General features: G+C 40.2%; 1 protein-coding gene across 2 annotated transcripts; it reads right to left on the reverse strand.

The window, feature by feature from the left end:
• Positions 1–4527: 4527 nt before the first annotated feature.
• Positions 4528–16154, reverse strand: tdp2b (tyrosyl-DNA phosphodiesterase 2b). Of its 2 annotated transcripts, none has more exons than XM_030147434.1 (7): positions 15891–16154; positions 14648–14769; positions 14396–14545; positions 13098–13189; positions 12880–13001; positions 8907–9077; positions 4528–5482 (listed from the first exon to the last, which is right to left on the reverse strand). In XM_030147434.1, the coding sequence occupies exons 1-7, from the start codon at positions 16035–16037 to the stop codon at positions 5201–5203; spliced, it is 1086 nt and encodes a 361-aa protein (XP_030003294.1). In that variant the 5' UTR covers positions 16038–16154; the 3' UTR covers positions 4528–5200. The 2 variants fall into 2 exon arrangements, with proteins under 2 accessions (XP_030003294.1, XP_030003295.1); XM_030147435.1 differs by having other exon boundaries at positions 12880–12998; positions 15891–16153.
• Between the last annotated feature and the right edge of the window lie 162 nt (positions 16155–16316).

Below are 16316 nucleotides of genomic sequence, written 5' to 3' on the forward strand. Positions count from 1 at the left end.
CGCACGGCCCGCAGGCACGAGAGAGATGAAATCGATTTTACGATTTCCCTTTTTTAAAAATCGTCCTAATTAAAAAATCCGATTTCGATTTAAAATCGATTAATCGTGCAGCCCTACGTGGAAGCGCATGTTTTCAATGGTGCGTTGTTCAAATTCCTGGAGTGTCCGTACACCAATATACTTCCATCACTAATCTGGACTCTATGCCTTACAGATCTACTGTTCTCACTGGTTCCACATGTTTGTGTCCTCCTGTACCAGAAGACTTAGTTCCAGATGGAACTCAGATGCCACCATGTGCTCAGACACATTTCCATTCACATCTGCTAGAGTCCGTACACCAGTAGTGTCCGTACACCACATTCTAAATATGTGGCTCTGATTTGACTGTTTCTGTCAATATATGGAATTTTTCAGCACGCATGCTTTGGACACCACATCTGTGCAAGAAACAATGCATGATTCTGCTGAGGTCTGAAACATTTGTATCTGTGTGTAGGCATTAAATATGGAGGCTGTTAGGCTGGAGTGTCCGTACAGCCAAGAATGTGTGATCTGACAGGGGTACAAGCCTGACACAGTTATAGGAGACACCAGAATACACACAGATTTTAGACTTTAAAAGAGAAATGTCAGACAAATAAAATGGCCTGTCTGAGTTTTTGACAGAGCATTATTATTTTTTATCTGTATGTGCACCCTTTCTGGTACCCTGGGTTGGGATCAGGCTGCTAACAAACAAACAAACAAACAAACAAACAAACAAACAAAGCAAAGTGATCCTAATACCTCCTGGCGGAGGTAAACATGTGGAGCTATTATTTCTAGTTTATAATGTTGTTTTGCTGGTCCAGCCCACTTGACACCAGACTGGGCTGTATTTGGCCCCTGGACTAAAATGAGTCTGACACGTCTGTTCTAGTGCCACTGCAAACCCCAGTTAACCAAAGAACCACAACTGGTAGTTAACGCAGGAGAGAAGAGAGAACAGAGTGAATGCCCTCCTGTATTCGATGGCTTCACACATGTGACTGTATCTGCTGCTCTTTGCTCAGACTGTCATGGTCTGGTAGGAGGTGCCCTGGGTCAGATCTGTGTCCGCTCCATCATGACTACGGCCCTGCCTCAAAGACAGAACATCATCCCAGAGCGTTCCCACCAGCCATGAATACATCCACACAAAACCAAGAACATTCCTTTTGACAGGCCTCAAAATGAAAAAGGCCTGGTTCTCACCAAGGCACTACACCAGTGTGTTTCAACCTTGGGGTTGGGACCCCATGTGGGGTCGCCTGGAATTCAAATGGGGTCGTCTGAAATTTCTAGTAATTGATAAAAAAAAAAAAAGACAAAAAAAAAAAAAAAACCACACTAAAGTGGCGAGGTTTCACTGTAAAAGGATTGGCATTTTTACAATGCAAACTTTGGTGCTGCTGGTGGATCTAGACCCCAGGTGAGCCTCTAAATAAGACCCTCTGTCCTCATTTCAGTTGAACCACTTGAACACTGGTCTCACATGTTTGTGGTGCAAGATTTTATCAGTCTGAGAAAGAACAGACTGTAGCACACAACTGAGAAAGGGGATTGGGAGCAGTTAATGCAGTGTTTTTTAATCTTAGGGTCTGGACCCCATGTAGGATCACCTGGAATTCAAATGGGATCGCCTGAAATTTCTACTAATTGATAAAAAAAATCTAAAAAAATTAAAACTTACTAATAAAAATATACATTATATTACCTAAATGTTGTGTAAAATTAATGTTTATTTGCAACATATTATAGCAAACTATTACATGATCAAAAACAAATTAATGTTAGCAAAAAAAAAAGTCTCCATTTTGAATGTCTGGGGTCAGCAGAAATTTGTGATTTTAAAATGGGGTCCGGAGACAAAAAAGGTTGGAAACCACTGCACTACACTTTTGGACGGATGCTCCAAGAACACATCTGTGAGGATGCTGTGGTGTTGCTTGACAATACACAGTATAAAACAATTAGAAAAGAAAAGAAAAACAACAGGATAAGTGAGATGATACTGGAAAACGTGTGCAGTTTTCCAGAGGGAACCTGTGTGGATGCGTCTGGGTTTGTGAAGGAGGGAACTGCTGATAGGAGTCTGGCAGAGGGATCCCCTTCTAGGCAGACAGATAAATCACCATCTCTTTCTTGGCCTGGACAGCTGTTGCCTCCATCTGCACTGCTGATGACCTGCTGCTGTAGAATCTAGGCTTTTTTTTTTTTTTTTTTTTAGTCTCCTGTATTATCTATACTGTATCTTCACATTTTTGGATGAGATCAGTTCTGTTCTATTGAAATCTCCTATCACTTGGTGTCACACAGGTCTGGTGCAATGTGTTTGACGTGCGTTTATGTTCACTGCATTAAAGGAAATTATGTCAGCTGATATGTTTTGTTTTTTAGTATCATTTATTTGAGCAGAGTTCATTCATTATTACTCCCTTTCTTTATGAAAAATGTTGACTTCTTCTACATTGTGTTTGTCTCATTTAACTAGTAGTTAAAGTTATATATAAGTTTTTTATATATATATATATATATATATATACAGGGTGGGGAAGCAAAATGTACAATATTTTGAGGCAGGGATTGAAAGACAGTGTATGACCAATTAGTTTATTAAAAGTCATGAGAATTTATTTGCCACAAGAAAATGTCCATAATAGAAAATGTTTTTATTCTATGTGTCCTCCTTCTTTCTCAATAACTGCCTTCACACGCTTCCTGAAACTTGCGCAAGTGTTCCTCAAATATTGGGGTGACAACTTCTCCCATTCTTCTTTAATAGTATCTTCCAGACTTTCTGGTAATAGTTTTGCTCATAGTCATTCTCTTCTTTCCATTATAAACAGTCTTTATGGACACTCCAACTATTTTTGAAATCTCCTTTGGTGTGACGAGTGCATTCAGCAAATCACACACTCTTTGACGTTTGCTTTCCTGATTACTCATATGGGCAAAAGTTTCTGAAAAGGTATGGATAATAGTGTTAGGTATGATTATGACATCAGTATATGTTTGGGTTCAAAACAACTGACGTAGTGTCTGCTGAGAAAAAACAACTAAATGTTCATTGTACATTTTGCTTCCACACCCTGTGTATATATATATATATATATATATATATATATATATATATATATATATATATATATATATATACATATACATACACACACAGTCACTTTCATAATATGGGCAGTTTGGATGAACCTCTCAGTGCATGTCTTTGGATGGTGGGAGGAGGCCAGAGTACCCACGCAGACATGGGGAGAATATTCAAAGAGAGGCCCCACCCCCATCGACTGGTGTTGGAATTGAACCCAGGACCTTCTTGCTGTGAGGCACAAGTGCTAACCACTGCACCACTGTGTCGCCAAGAAAACATCTACTGATCGAAAAAGTTCAATACTTGTTGATCCACTAATCCTATCAATACATGTCAATAATTGGTGTAAAATGAAGTTTGTCATCTTTTCATGGTCATCAGATTTGACCATATTTGGACGTTCAGAGGCTCTGTAGTTACCGTGGAAACACCATCATCTTGTCCAACACTGATTCATCAGTAAAACCCATGGAGTTGGATGAATGACAGTGGATGGACACACTTGTTTTTACATTCAGCTAGAGTTTTCATGAACATTTGCATGATCAGTAAAATAAATACAGGTAAAAACCTGATTCTCACTTGAAAACTGTAAAGAATAATATTATGATAAATGGTGCAAAAATCACTTAAGACATAGAATAGAAAGAAAAAATCATTTGGGAGCTGCCGGAAAAGTAGCACTGGGTCTTTATGGGTTAAGGACGATTTGTAATTAATGTGTCAAATGATCAAAAATATCAAATGAAAGAGGCCTTTCTCAGTTTTGCATCATGAATACTTGATGATTCATCAACTTTTGCCTCTGAATCTTGAATCTGAAGAGCCTGTAAAAAAAGGAGGCCAGTGGCCTGTGTGTGTTTCAACACTCTGTTGGTTTGCAGTTGGACTTGTGCAGTTCATGTGCCCTTGCTAAACCCGGTCTGAGCAGGGACACGCGAGTGCAGGAGGCGTGTTCTGATGACGCCTGCTCCCAGCCAAGAGACACATCTGTGTCCTCTCCTAAGGTCAGCTCCTCTTCAGTCTGTGTGAAAAAAGCACTGCTGTCTGCTCGCTAAGACTACATGAAAACACTCTCTGAATTGCAGAGTGCATTACAGAATGAGACGACTGAGACGCTTTGACAGGGTTTTGGCAGCGACTGACAGGAAGAGGTTTGAGACAAAAATTAGGCCTATGAGAAGAAACAAATGAAACATTTGAATTTCTAAACTAACATTCTGCTAAATGCTATGGCCATTGTACCCTTGTTCCAAATTAATGTGATTCTTTAAAAATAAAATGTCTGTTTCAATCACCCAGTGAAAACCTTAGGGTCTGCTCCTTGCTTTACATTACATTGTCACTTTAAATTACATCTTGTCACTTTAAACACAATAATTCATCTGTCACTTAACTGGTGCCACTTTGCTTTATTTATTCTCTCCACCCCTCCTGTTCAGTCATATTGTATGTTTATTGTTATACTCTATTTGTTTGGAATATTTGTATATTTTCTACTATGTTGTTACACCATGGCTCTTAGAGTTTGTGTAATTTCAGCTGTATTTGAATGACAGAGTGTAAGTCACAGGTGTCAAACTCTAGTATCCTGCATGTTTTAGATAGTTCCCTCTTCCATCACACCTGGTTCAATTAAGGATCAGCTCATCATCATGCTCTGCACAAGCCTGATAATGATGGAATGGCTTCCAGGTGTGATGGAAGAGGGAAACATCTAAAACATGCAGAACACCGGCCCTCGAGGACCAGAGTTTGACACCCCTGGTGTAAGTGCTGGACTTGCTACAGGGTTAGAAAATTAGACATTAAACTCTGTGACGCTCTCTAGTGGCCACAAGCCAGTACTACATTTACCAGGACCGCTTGGAAGAGATTTTCAACCATAAATCTCACAAATTCCTTAAAGCTTACTTTCAATGTACAGAAATGTCACATTCCATTAGGAAACCTAATGAACAACAATAATAATCAGGTCAACATTTTCAGAGAATGTTATGAGGTTATGGAGGCCAAGTGGACCATGTAAACATGATAAGACTGACTGACCTACAGCTAAAGTTTAGAGTGCTTCTACCCGGTGGAGAAGCTGCAGTAGATTCCCCAGTGATCACTGGTGAAACGGCCACAGTCCAGCTTTTCCAGACCCACCAGGTTCATGTGGTCAGCAGCCATGTGTGGGACATTGTCCTTGGAGGCGGGTCGCAGGAAGATGCGGTCGAAGCGGCAGCGGCTGATGTAGGGGACCTTCTTATTGGTGTTGGCTTTTGTGTCCCATGTGTAGCGGCAGTGTTCCGCCTTCCCCAGATGTTCCCACACGTCGTAAACAGTGGAGGGCAGGCCCACTTTGACCACCTGAGATCAACATCATATCAGGAAGTACACATGAGGAACAAGGCTCTTACAAAACTCACAGCTACATTAGTACACACACGCTGTCACAGATCTGCCACAATACTGACATTTAACCTCCAGTTTATTATTGTAATGTTATTGCCTACTTTGTCAACTATTGACCCTTTGCATGTTACGTCACGCTCTGTTCGCGCCGCAAATGAGCACCATGACAGACAGCGGAAGTGCCGGACTGCACACTGGACGGCAAACCGGCTAATATCAAATTTGATCTGAACGTTCTCATTTTTGTTGGTTTTTAACCTGCTTTCCACGTCCAGTGGTCGCACACAACAGTTCCATCCATGGTTTCAGCTGGTTCCAGACAGAACCTGGATCTGATGGACCTGATATTACAGATAGAACAGACTCTGTTTGGGTCCACAGCATTAGCATTAGCTCCACCTAATGCTAGCTAGGTGGTAGACTGGGTTAACTCCTATGATCCACTGTGTTCCAGGGTCTGTCATCAGTCCCTTCAGTATTAGCTCTGTTCTAGTGTCTGCCTTTGGACCAGCTCCACTGTGTTCTATGTCCTACTGTTACTGTCCTGATGCTGTTCCTTCTGTTCTAGTGGTGGAACTGTACATATGACTGTGTGTAGACAGTACAAAGGCAGACACTACAACAACAGAGCGAATACTGATGACACACTAACATTATTACAGTGTCAGTTCATTAGAGCTGCTTTTGGTTCCAGTCTGTTTGAGTTCTGATGGCATGATGGAGGAAACATGTTCAAAACATACACAGCTAGCTAGCTAACGTTAGCTGTATCTGTCCTTTACCATTATGAGATCCATTCCTCTGCCGTGAGCACAGTACAGAGACTGGGTAAACTAACCTGAGACTAAGAACTGGGATCATCCAGACTTTAGTCTGCGTTTAGATCTGCACCTGTGTATGGGGACACTCCGTTTAGAACAGAATGGGACAGACTGTGTGCTTTAAACTCTTTTAGATCTGCACCTGTGTATGGGGACACTCCGTTTAGAACAGAATGGGACAGACTGTGTGCTTTAAACTCTTTTAGATCTGCACCTGTGTATGGGGACACTGCATTTAGAACAGAATGGGACAGACTGTGTGCTTTAAACTCTTTTAGATCTGCACCTGTGTATGGGGACACTGCATTTAGAACAGAATGGGACAGACTGTGTGCTTTAAACTCTTTTAGATCTGCACCTGTGTATGGGGACACTGCATTTAGAACAGAATGGGACAGACTGTGTGCTTTAAACTCTTTTAGATCTGCACCTGTGTATGGGGACACTCCGTTTAGAACAGAATGGGACATACTGTGTGCTTTAAACTCTTTTAGATCTGCACCTGTGTATGGGGACACTCCGTTTAGAACAGAATGGGACAGACTGTGTGCTTTAAACTCTTTTAGATCTGCACCTGTGTATGGGGACACTGCATTTAGAACAGAATGGGACAGACTGTGTGCTTTAAACTCTTTTAGATCTGCACCTGTGTATGGGGACACTCCGTTTAGAACAGAATGGGACAGACTGTGTGCTTTAAACTCTTTTAGATCTGCACCTGTGTATGGGGACACTCCGTTTAGAACAGAATGGGACAGACTGTGTGCTTTAAACTCTTTTAGATCTGCACCTGTGTATGGGGACACTCCGTTTAGAACAGAATGGGACAGACTGTGTGCTTTAAACTCTTTTAGATCTGCACCTGTGTATGGGGACACTGCATTTAGAACAGAATGGGACAGACTGTGTGCTTTAAACTCTTTTAGATCTGCACCTGTGTATGGGGACACTGCATTTAGAACAGAATGGGACAGACTGTGTGCTTTAAACTCTTTTAGATCTGCACCTGTGTATGGGGACACTCCGTTTAGAACAGAATGGGACAGACTGTGTGCTTTAAACTCTTTTAGATCTGCACCTGTGTATGGGGACACTGCATTTAGAACAGAATGGGACAGACTGTGTGCTTTAAACTCTTTTAGATCTGCACCTGTGTATGGGGACACTGCATTTAGAACAGAATGGGACAGACTGTGTGCTTTAAACTCTTTTAGATCTGCACCTGTGTATGGGGACACTGCATTTAGAACAGAATGGGACAGACTGTGTGCTTTAAACTCTTTTAGATCTGCACCTGTGTATGGGGACACTCCGTTTAGAACAGAATGGGACAGACTGTGTGCTTTAAACTCTTTTAGATCTGCACCTGTGTATGGGGACACTCCGTTTAGAACAGAATGGGACAGACTGTGTGCTTTAAACTCTTTTAGATCTGCACCTGTGTATGGGGACACTCCGTTTAGAACAGAATGGGACAGGTCATGTGCTTTAAACTCCGGTAGACTGGAGGATTTTGCTAGATCCGTAAACACATCAGGAGGCAGAAGGTATGGGTCTGTAGCTAGCCCTGCTATCGCTAGCTTCTCCAAATATCATTCTTTGTGCCATCCAGTAAGGTGAGTCACTTCACAGGACAACTCCAAAACTTTATTTTCAGTGCTGTCGACAGAATCCGTCGCTCATTTGTTTGTTTGTTGTGTTACTTTTGCCGTCCACCATGGAACTGCAGCCATAGTCACGTGGTAACTGTGACGTTGGTGCGAAGGGTCAATACCACTACTGCACTATTAGTCTAATAATAGCTTATTTATAAACACACCTTACGAAAAACCATTTGACAGAGAAAATTGAAATAATTATATTACTCTTTGCCTTTTGTCAATCAAAATTCATCATTGTCGATATGACATGACTTAACTATGCAAAGCCCATTATTGAAAGGTACAAAATCAAAATAAACAATAAAGGGCAAAAAAATTCTATCACAATTTAAGAAGTAATTTGGCAGATATAACTTAAGAAGAACATATGCGAAAAGCATGAGGTAGAGGTAAAATAAACTGCTGCGCTTGTTTTGTTTTTTTTTAGTGAACTCAGAAGAAGAATAACTTGCACTGACATCATTAAAAGAATGGGTGGTGTTAGCAGTGTCCTCACAGTAAGAAGGTCCTGGATTAAATTTCATGGGGGGACCTTTCTGTATGGAGTTTGTATGTTCTCTCCGGGTACTCTGGCTTCCTCCCACCATCCAAAGATAGGCACTCAGTCAATTGGTTCAGCTAATTTGCCCATAGGTGTGAGTGACTGGTTGTGTGCCTCTGTATGTCAGCCCTGTGATGTGCTTGCAACACACCCAAGGTGTACCCCGCCTTCGCCCAGAGGTAGCTGGGACTGGCTGCTGCAACCCTCTAGAGGTTTTGAAGGTAGATGTCATTAAAAGAGTCACATAATGCAGAAATGATCAAATATGGTTTTAAACCGGTAAATGGAGTGAATAATTATGAGGACTGGAATAACCTTTGAAAAAACCCCTCACTTTCCAAAGCAGAGTGACTGACCTCAGTGTCTCTCAGGTTTGTGTCCCCTCCAAACAGCACAGTGACGTCTTCTGGGGCCTCTCTCATCTTCTGCATGACCACTCGAAGCTGCTTCATGCGCTCTTCTGCGTGGCCCTTACAGCTTTCCAGGTGGGACGTCATCAGACACAGTTTCTGTCCCCTGAAAGTCACCTGGGGCCAGTTTCACAAAGACAGACCCTGACTCCAGACTTCAGTTAAATGTCTAAAGGGTTTCTTTGGTACCCTCTTGTTTAGTAGGTCTAATCCTGCCATCATGTGCTATGGGAATTATGGTAAATGTTAGTAATGAACTCAAAAATTGCACATAAATGCCCCCTCATGTCGTATTTTCCACTAGAGAACTGGGAAAAAATTTAGATCTGTGAGCTGCCAAGATGAAAATAACCCTTGATCGTTTCAACGTGGCAGAAAGCAACGAGGGTTTCATCACGAATGATAAACAATGCTTTTATTAACGTTTTGCTGCTGTTAGCTGATGATTTTGCACATTTAGCCATTTTTCATTTCGCTACAACAAAAGCACTTGAACACAACGCACTTGTAGTTTCGAATTCACAAGTTTAAAGGATCATCTTCCTGATAGCATGTGAAAGCAACATAATTTGCTATGAATTTTGGGAAAAACCATAGCTGATTTTGCTGCCACACTAGACCACCCTGTAAATTGACTCCCAACAGAAAAAATATGCTTTCATGTAGAGGTTTAACAGTTATACTATAAATCAGGGGTGTCAAACTCATTGTAGTTCAGGGGCCACATTCAGCCCAATTTAACCTCAAGTGGGCCAGACCAAAAAATAATAGCATAATAACTCATAAATAATGACAACTCCTATTTTTTCCTCTTTGTTTCAGTGCAAAAGAAATGAAACAAAAAAATCAAAAACATTAAATTATGAATATATTTACATTTACAAACTATCCAGAAAAAAAAGATGTGAATTATCTGAAAAAAAACTGAAATTTCTTAAGAAAATTAAGTGCAATTTTAACAATATTATGCCTCAATTTATACATGCACATTATGGATCAGTTCTATAAAGGCACAAAACACTTAGTAACAACCAGAATATTGTTAAAATTGCACTCAATTTTCTTGAGACATTTCAGGTTATTCTCATTTTATTGTTAAAGGATAATTTGTTCATGTAAATATTTTCATAATTTAATGTTACTTTTTGCACGATAACAAGGAGAACATTTTGAAGTTGTCATTATTCATAGGCATAACATGGTATTTTTTCCACATTAAACCAAGAAGAAAATTTGGAGTCATAATTTATAGGTTATCACGTTATTATTTTACTTGAGATCACAATAGTCTGTATGTGGAACCTGAACTAAAACTAGTTCAACACTCTTGGTTGATTATATCTTCTGTGTAATTTTTACACTATCCAAGTTCATCCCATGGGCCGGATTGGACCCTTTGGTGGGCCAGATTTGGCCCACGGGCCGCATGTTTGACTATAAATGGTATGTAGAATACTTTGTGAAACTCCTAGTCCAGTGTTCTTCAACCTTGGGGTTGGGACCCCCACGTGGGGTCGTCTGGAATTCAAATGGGGTCGCCTGAAATTTCTAGTAATTTATAAAAATAAAAAATATGTAGTAAGTTGAGAGAGACAATCACAATCTATAAAAGACATGACAGACTGTGAAGGTGAAACTGCAGCACTGTGGTTCTGTTTGTGTGTCAAATGTTCACTGTGGTCAGTTTCAGATGCTGCAGCTCTTTCATAATTCATAGTTTCAGTTCTTGTTTGTTCAGTATTAATTGTCCTCCTTGTAAATCACAGCTGGACTGACTGGACAGATCCTGACCCTTTGTGCAGTAATCTACGCCTGGATTTACTGCCTCTGTCCACAATAATAGACATTATATAGACTAAATGTCCTCTGAAATGAATGATTATTTATAACATAGTATAGCAAACTATTACATGATCAAAAACAAATTAATTTTAGCAAAAAAAACCTCTCCGTTTTGAATGCCCGGGGTCACCAGAAATTTGTGATGTTAAAATGGGGTCACGAGCCAAAAAAGGTTGGAACCACTGGACTAGTCCAACATTAGGTTGGTTGGTTTAGTAAAGTTCTATGACCACACATGCATTTATCAGTGTCCATGTTAAGATCCAATCTGGAAGTATGTACAGAGGTAGAAACAAAAGCATCAGGCAACAAACAGCTTCTGCAAGCTAAAGTGGTCGTATTTAGTGTGACCTCCCTTTGTATTTAACATGTCTCTACCCCTTTTGTTCAGACAATGTGAGATTTACTGCATTAACTGATGTTTTGTACTAGGTTTCATGCAGCCCATGTCAGATGTTTCTATTTATCTGTTTATTTCTGTTTGTACTCCTTCTTGTCATGGGGTAAGGGGTCATACTAAATAGTGACAGCCCATTCAGTTAATTTTTTTGTCTTTCTTGTAATGCTGTGCACATATTTCCTGTATTTTCTTGCTGTTTCTGACAAAAAGAGAATGATAAAAATAAATATGTATGCTCATTTCAACCCTTCATAAACAACAAAGATGAAAGTGGCCGAAGATGTCTGTGTAAGTTCTCATTTGCCCAGGTCATGGTTCTTCTAGGTCCAGCTGGACTTGTTTTGCTCTTTTGATGGCCTAAGACTTTCACACTTACTGTATATTGTTTCAGCTGGTCAAGTTTAGGTTCAGTACCATCATGTGTCCATAAAATGAGGTCAGCTGACTACCTGAATATACTGAAAGACCAGGTGTGAACATCAGTGGATTTTTCTCCCCTGATGAAATAGGCACATTCCAAGATGATAATTCAAGTATCATCAGGCTCAAACTGTGACAGAGCAGGTCAGGGAGCATACAACATCATTTTCACACATGAGTAGGTCACATAGAATCCAGAACTCAACCCCACTGAGAATTTTTGGGATTGCGATGAAGAAAACTTTGCACAGCAGCCTGACTCCAACATTATTATAAGATTTTGGCTAAAATTAATGCAACTACTGATTGTGGTAAGTGCTGTGACACTGCAGAAGCTTACTGAAACAATGCCACAGTGAATGTGTGCCATAGTCAAAGCTAAACGTAGTCCAACAAAATATTTGAGTGTGACTTTTACATTTGGTTGGGCTGTATACACACCTGATCAAAATTTTAAGACCAGTTGAAAAATTGCATGAATTTACATTTTTCACTGTTGGATTTTATGAAGGTTCTAAGTACAGTTTCAAAATGCAAAAAGAAGAAATGGGAGTACGACAAAAAAAAGTTGAGTACACAATTTATTGAAAACAACAATTACTGTTATTGGTGCCAACTGCAGTCTAATAACCATCAGACGGCATCTACCAGAGAAGGGCTTCAAAAACAAACAAAAAAAACCTCTTCAAAGGCCTCGTCTCCTTCAACGCCACAAAATTGCCCATTTGGACTTCCCAAAAGAGCACCAAACATGGGACATTGAAAGGTGGAAGAAAGTTTTATTCTCTGATGAGGAAAAATTTAATCTTGACAGTTCTGATAGCTTCCAATCTTAGGGTTAGGGTCAATAAATTGCGTACTCAATTTTTTTTTTTTTTTTGTCTCACTCCCATTTCTTCCTTTTGCATTTTGAAACCCTACCTAGAACCTTCTTAAGATCCAACAATGCAAAATGTAAATTCATGCAATTTTTCAACTGGTCTTAAAATTTTGGTCAGGAGTGTATATCAACAAAAGTGTTTGAGGTTATCCTGCACTGCTAACTTTAAAAACTTGAAAGTCTTTTTTCTTTTGAAACTTTATTAGCTGCATTAGACTAACCTGAGCTTAAAACTGAGTGTGCTCTAACACTACACAGCAACCTACAACACCTTCAGAAAACCATCAGCTGGTATTATTTAGAAAAAAATGCAGCTGTGAATTTTTCTAAGCAAAATACAAAACATTAAGTAACTGGAAAACTGTCTGGGAACAAACCTGTGCTATGAGCAGATTTCTCATCATTTGAGTAGTCGGATAAGTCACTATGTTGCTCTCGATCAGTATCACTCTGGACTTTTTCAGCATCATCCCAGTGAAATAACCATCTTCACCTCCTGGTACGTACAAACAGAAGAACACATCCTTTAAACATCTGTATAAACTTACACTAAAAAAGGCTTTGTATCTACCAAACCACACAGCACTCAACATACCTTGAATGATCATGTAGCTGACAGCACGTTTCTTCAAATACTGCACATAGGGTGGAATGAGCTCCTGGAGGAACACCACGTCCGGAGAGTATCTACATGGAAGGGAAACACACTGTTTGAAGGTGGTCCGTTCCATTGTATAGGTGTGTACATTGTATCTGTTGTCTGACAACTAAGCCTTTAGCACAAAAACTATAGGGAGGCATCCCACATACTTTTACAAACAAGTGTCACCCAAACACCAAAGACTGCACAAACTGAGGAAAACTCTAAGGTTGATTCAAATTTGGAAAACTTTAATTCAGTGTCTTTGTCAAAAACAGACACATTTGTCCCCTTGTTTTGTGAATACCAAATGGATAAAATTCAGGGATGCAAACTCATCAGAGCTGAAAAAGGTTACAAAGATGCAAACCTTCTTGGGGTTGGTCCCAATACATGTCCCTCACAAAGAGGACTTTGTAAAGCATGTTTTAAAATGTGGATTTACAGTGGATTTTTGCATCCTGTTAAAAAAAAAAAAAAAACATCCTGGAAATAATATACTTTTTTTGCTCAAAAGATAGAGGACTTTCACTTGTTTCTCTGAAGTGTTTGTCTCTGAAACTCACCTTTATGTTGTGTGTTCTGACTCACAAACATTTTTAAAGACACAGTTTGTAATATTTCCTTTCATTTCAAAAACCCTACACAGACTCTTGTAATAGCACCCTCCATTATTAAGAATCTTTGTTTGTCAGTATATTTTACAAGCAGACATGCCAAACACACTGAAATTCACCTTCTGCAATTATCCCATCATTAGCTGAAACATGCAGAAACACTGCACACTAGCAGCAGTGGGCTGCCATGTCAGGTGCACATGGAGCAAATGGGGGGTCATGTGCCCTGCTCAAGGGCACATCCTGGAATTTTCTTTTTTCCTCTTGTTTTGTGTATAAGATGTTTCTGGGCATCAACCTTTGGCAGCATGCAAGTGCAGAAAAATGTCTGTATTTCTGTCTGAGAGACAAAAGTCTGCGCAAAGTTCACCCACAGACGCCTCTCAGCCTGTCTATGTCTGCCGCTCTCCACCAGTAGGTGTGATTCATATGGATTTAATCTTAAACATTCCTACAAATGATCCTCCAAGACTTCTCCAAAACCTTCGAGGATTTCACCTACTTTCGTGACCTTCCTAGGGCAGAAAAATGGATTTTACACTGTTATGACTTGACCAGATTTTTCATGACAGAGATAACCCTGAATGTGATATGTGGTGATATGGTGATATGTACAAGGCCCTGACTCCAGCTTACAGGACTAAATAGGAGCAGAGGCCTCTGGCCCGCTCTGCCAGGTTGTCTGTGTCAAGTCCGTCCACGTTCCAGGAGATCAGTGACAGTTTCTTGTCATCTTCCTCTGAGGGTTTACATGTGGAGGCCGGACCGTCCTCAGTCAAATCTATGCTGGAAGGTTTGAGACAATACGAATGACGTCAGAATTTGCTCATTATCAAAAGTCTACAAAAGACTGGGATAGACTGAACACGGCACAAGGGGAAGTCTTACCTATGTGTTGGTGCACTTTCCTCAACCTTTGCCTTTTTACTCTTGGGACTTGACTCCTTGGGAGAATCTTCTACTTCAAATACTTTCTCCATGTCCGCCTCAAAGAATGAGTTCAGAGCTCTCTGAAAGGCAGGTCACAGCATTTTGAAGCATTTGTAAAGATTTATACAATTGCTGCTGTTTGTCAGTGTGCCAGAAGCATAATGCTGAAAAACCCTGTTCTCTCACTTATCATAGCTTGGTGAAAGGCGTGGGCCAAGCCTTTTCATTATTCTTACAGGCTAAAAATCAGCAACAATAACTTACGATTGTTAAATAAAGGAAATTCAGTAACCAGAGGCACCGAACGATGGATGGATTGTGGATGTTATGATTCAATATTATTGTGGAAGGAGAAGAAGAGGGAATAATCAGTCTTGGGTCATGTCTCAGGGTTCTACAAAAGCATGTTATATCTGTTGTTCCAAAATTCTACTCCCTGCCGAAAACTGCATCACACAGCAGCTGCTGAAAACAGCTCCCCCTTCCTAAATCAGCCATGAAGAGGACAAAGTGCACCAAATTCACCCTGTCACACCAGAATAGCTCCAAATGTGAGCTGCTAAAGTCAGTTCACTCCTTTAGCTTCACAAACTTATTGTAATGGGGGATGCAGTTTTCGACAGTGTCTGCTGCTGAATTCTGCTCCTGGCTGAAAACTGCATCCCCAGCTGTGGGTGATGGAGTTTTCAGCAGTATCTGCTTTTATTGTTATATATTTTGTGTGCTGTGTATCTCAGATTTAACTTTAAAAAGTTTTCTATACATTACAGTTGGCACATTCTTTAATACTAAACAGATAAAAAACAGAACTACAATATCTTACAATATTCTTCATTACTTAATTGCCACACAGCTGTGATGGTGTTCAGAGGTTGAATAATTCACAGTTAATTTCATACCCCACAGTCAGAAAGGAGAAAAAGTTGTGACAGGGTGAATTTGGTGCACATAGTCCTCTTCATGGCTGATTTAGGAAGGGGGAGCAGTTTTCGGCAGCTGCTGTGTGACGCAGTTTTCGGCAGGAGCAGAATTCGGCACAACCATTTCAATCCGGTTCTCATTTACTATGGGTTGCTGCTATAAATGCTAACCTAAATAGAAAATAAAAGCTATTTCTAAAAGTATATGATAATCTATCTCGACCTACAACAGTATCCTACCTAATGTAACATTAGATAAAGGCGTCATTTATTGGAACTACCTCCATGTCCCAGTCATTTTCCGCCAGGTAACACTGCGCCACGGCGCTGTCTGTTCCCGTTATTGTCGCAAACTCCTCACACAGACGGCCTCTGTTTTCGACCACACCAGACACCGACGGCTTTTCTGCTTCGCCTTTACCGGCCATGTTGTTTACTTGCTGGAACCACAAAACTTTACAATAAAATACAAGTCACAATCCAAAAAAAGGTACTGTTTTCAGCGTTTCTCTGCCAGTAACTTCTGGTGTGCAGGTTAAATGTTTCCGGGAGGGTACATCGTTTAAACGCACCCGCCTCAGAGAGACAAACAAATTCTGCAAATCACATTTTGAAATGTATAAAATATTTTGTCATGAAATTACAAAATTCTGTATACATAAATGAATGGTATGGTATGGTAATATGGTTTGGTACCTAGTCCTGGA

This window comes from Sphaeramia orbicularis, chromosome 11, assembly GCF_902148855.1.
Source record: "Sphaeramia orbicularis chromosome 11, fSphaOr1.1, whole genome shotgun sequence".
Lineage (NCBI taxonomy): Eukaryota > Metazoa > Chordata > Actinopteri > Kurtiformes > Apogonidae > Sphaeramia > Sphaeramia orbicularis.

Excerpts from the sequence above, each read along its gene's own strand:
- tdp2b (XM_030147434.1), bottom strand. The coding sequence starts at position 16,037 with ATGGCCGGTAAAGGCGAAGCAGAAAAGCCGTCGGTGTCTGGTGTGGTC. Across the intron at positions 14,546-14,647 it reads GAAAGTGCACCAACACATAG|CATAGATTTGACTGAGGACG; the intron begins GTAAGACTTCCC and ends CAAACCTTCCAG. Across the intron at positions 9,078-12,879 it reads GAAATCTGCTCATAGCACAG|GTGACTTTCAGGGGACAGAA; the intron begins GTTTGTTCCCAG and ends AACTGGCCCCAG.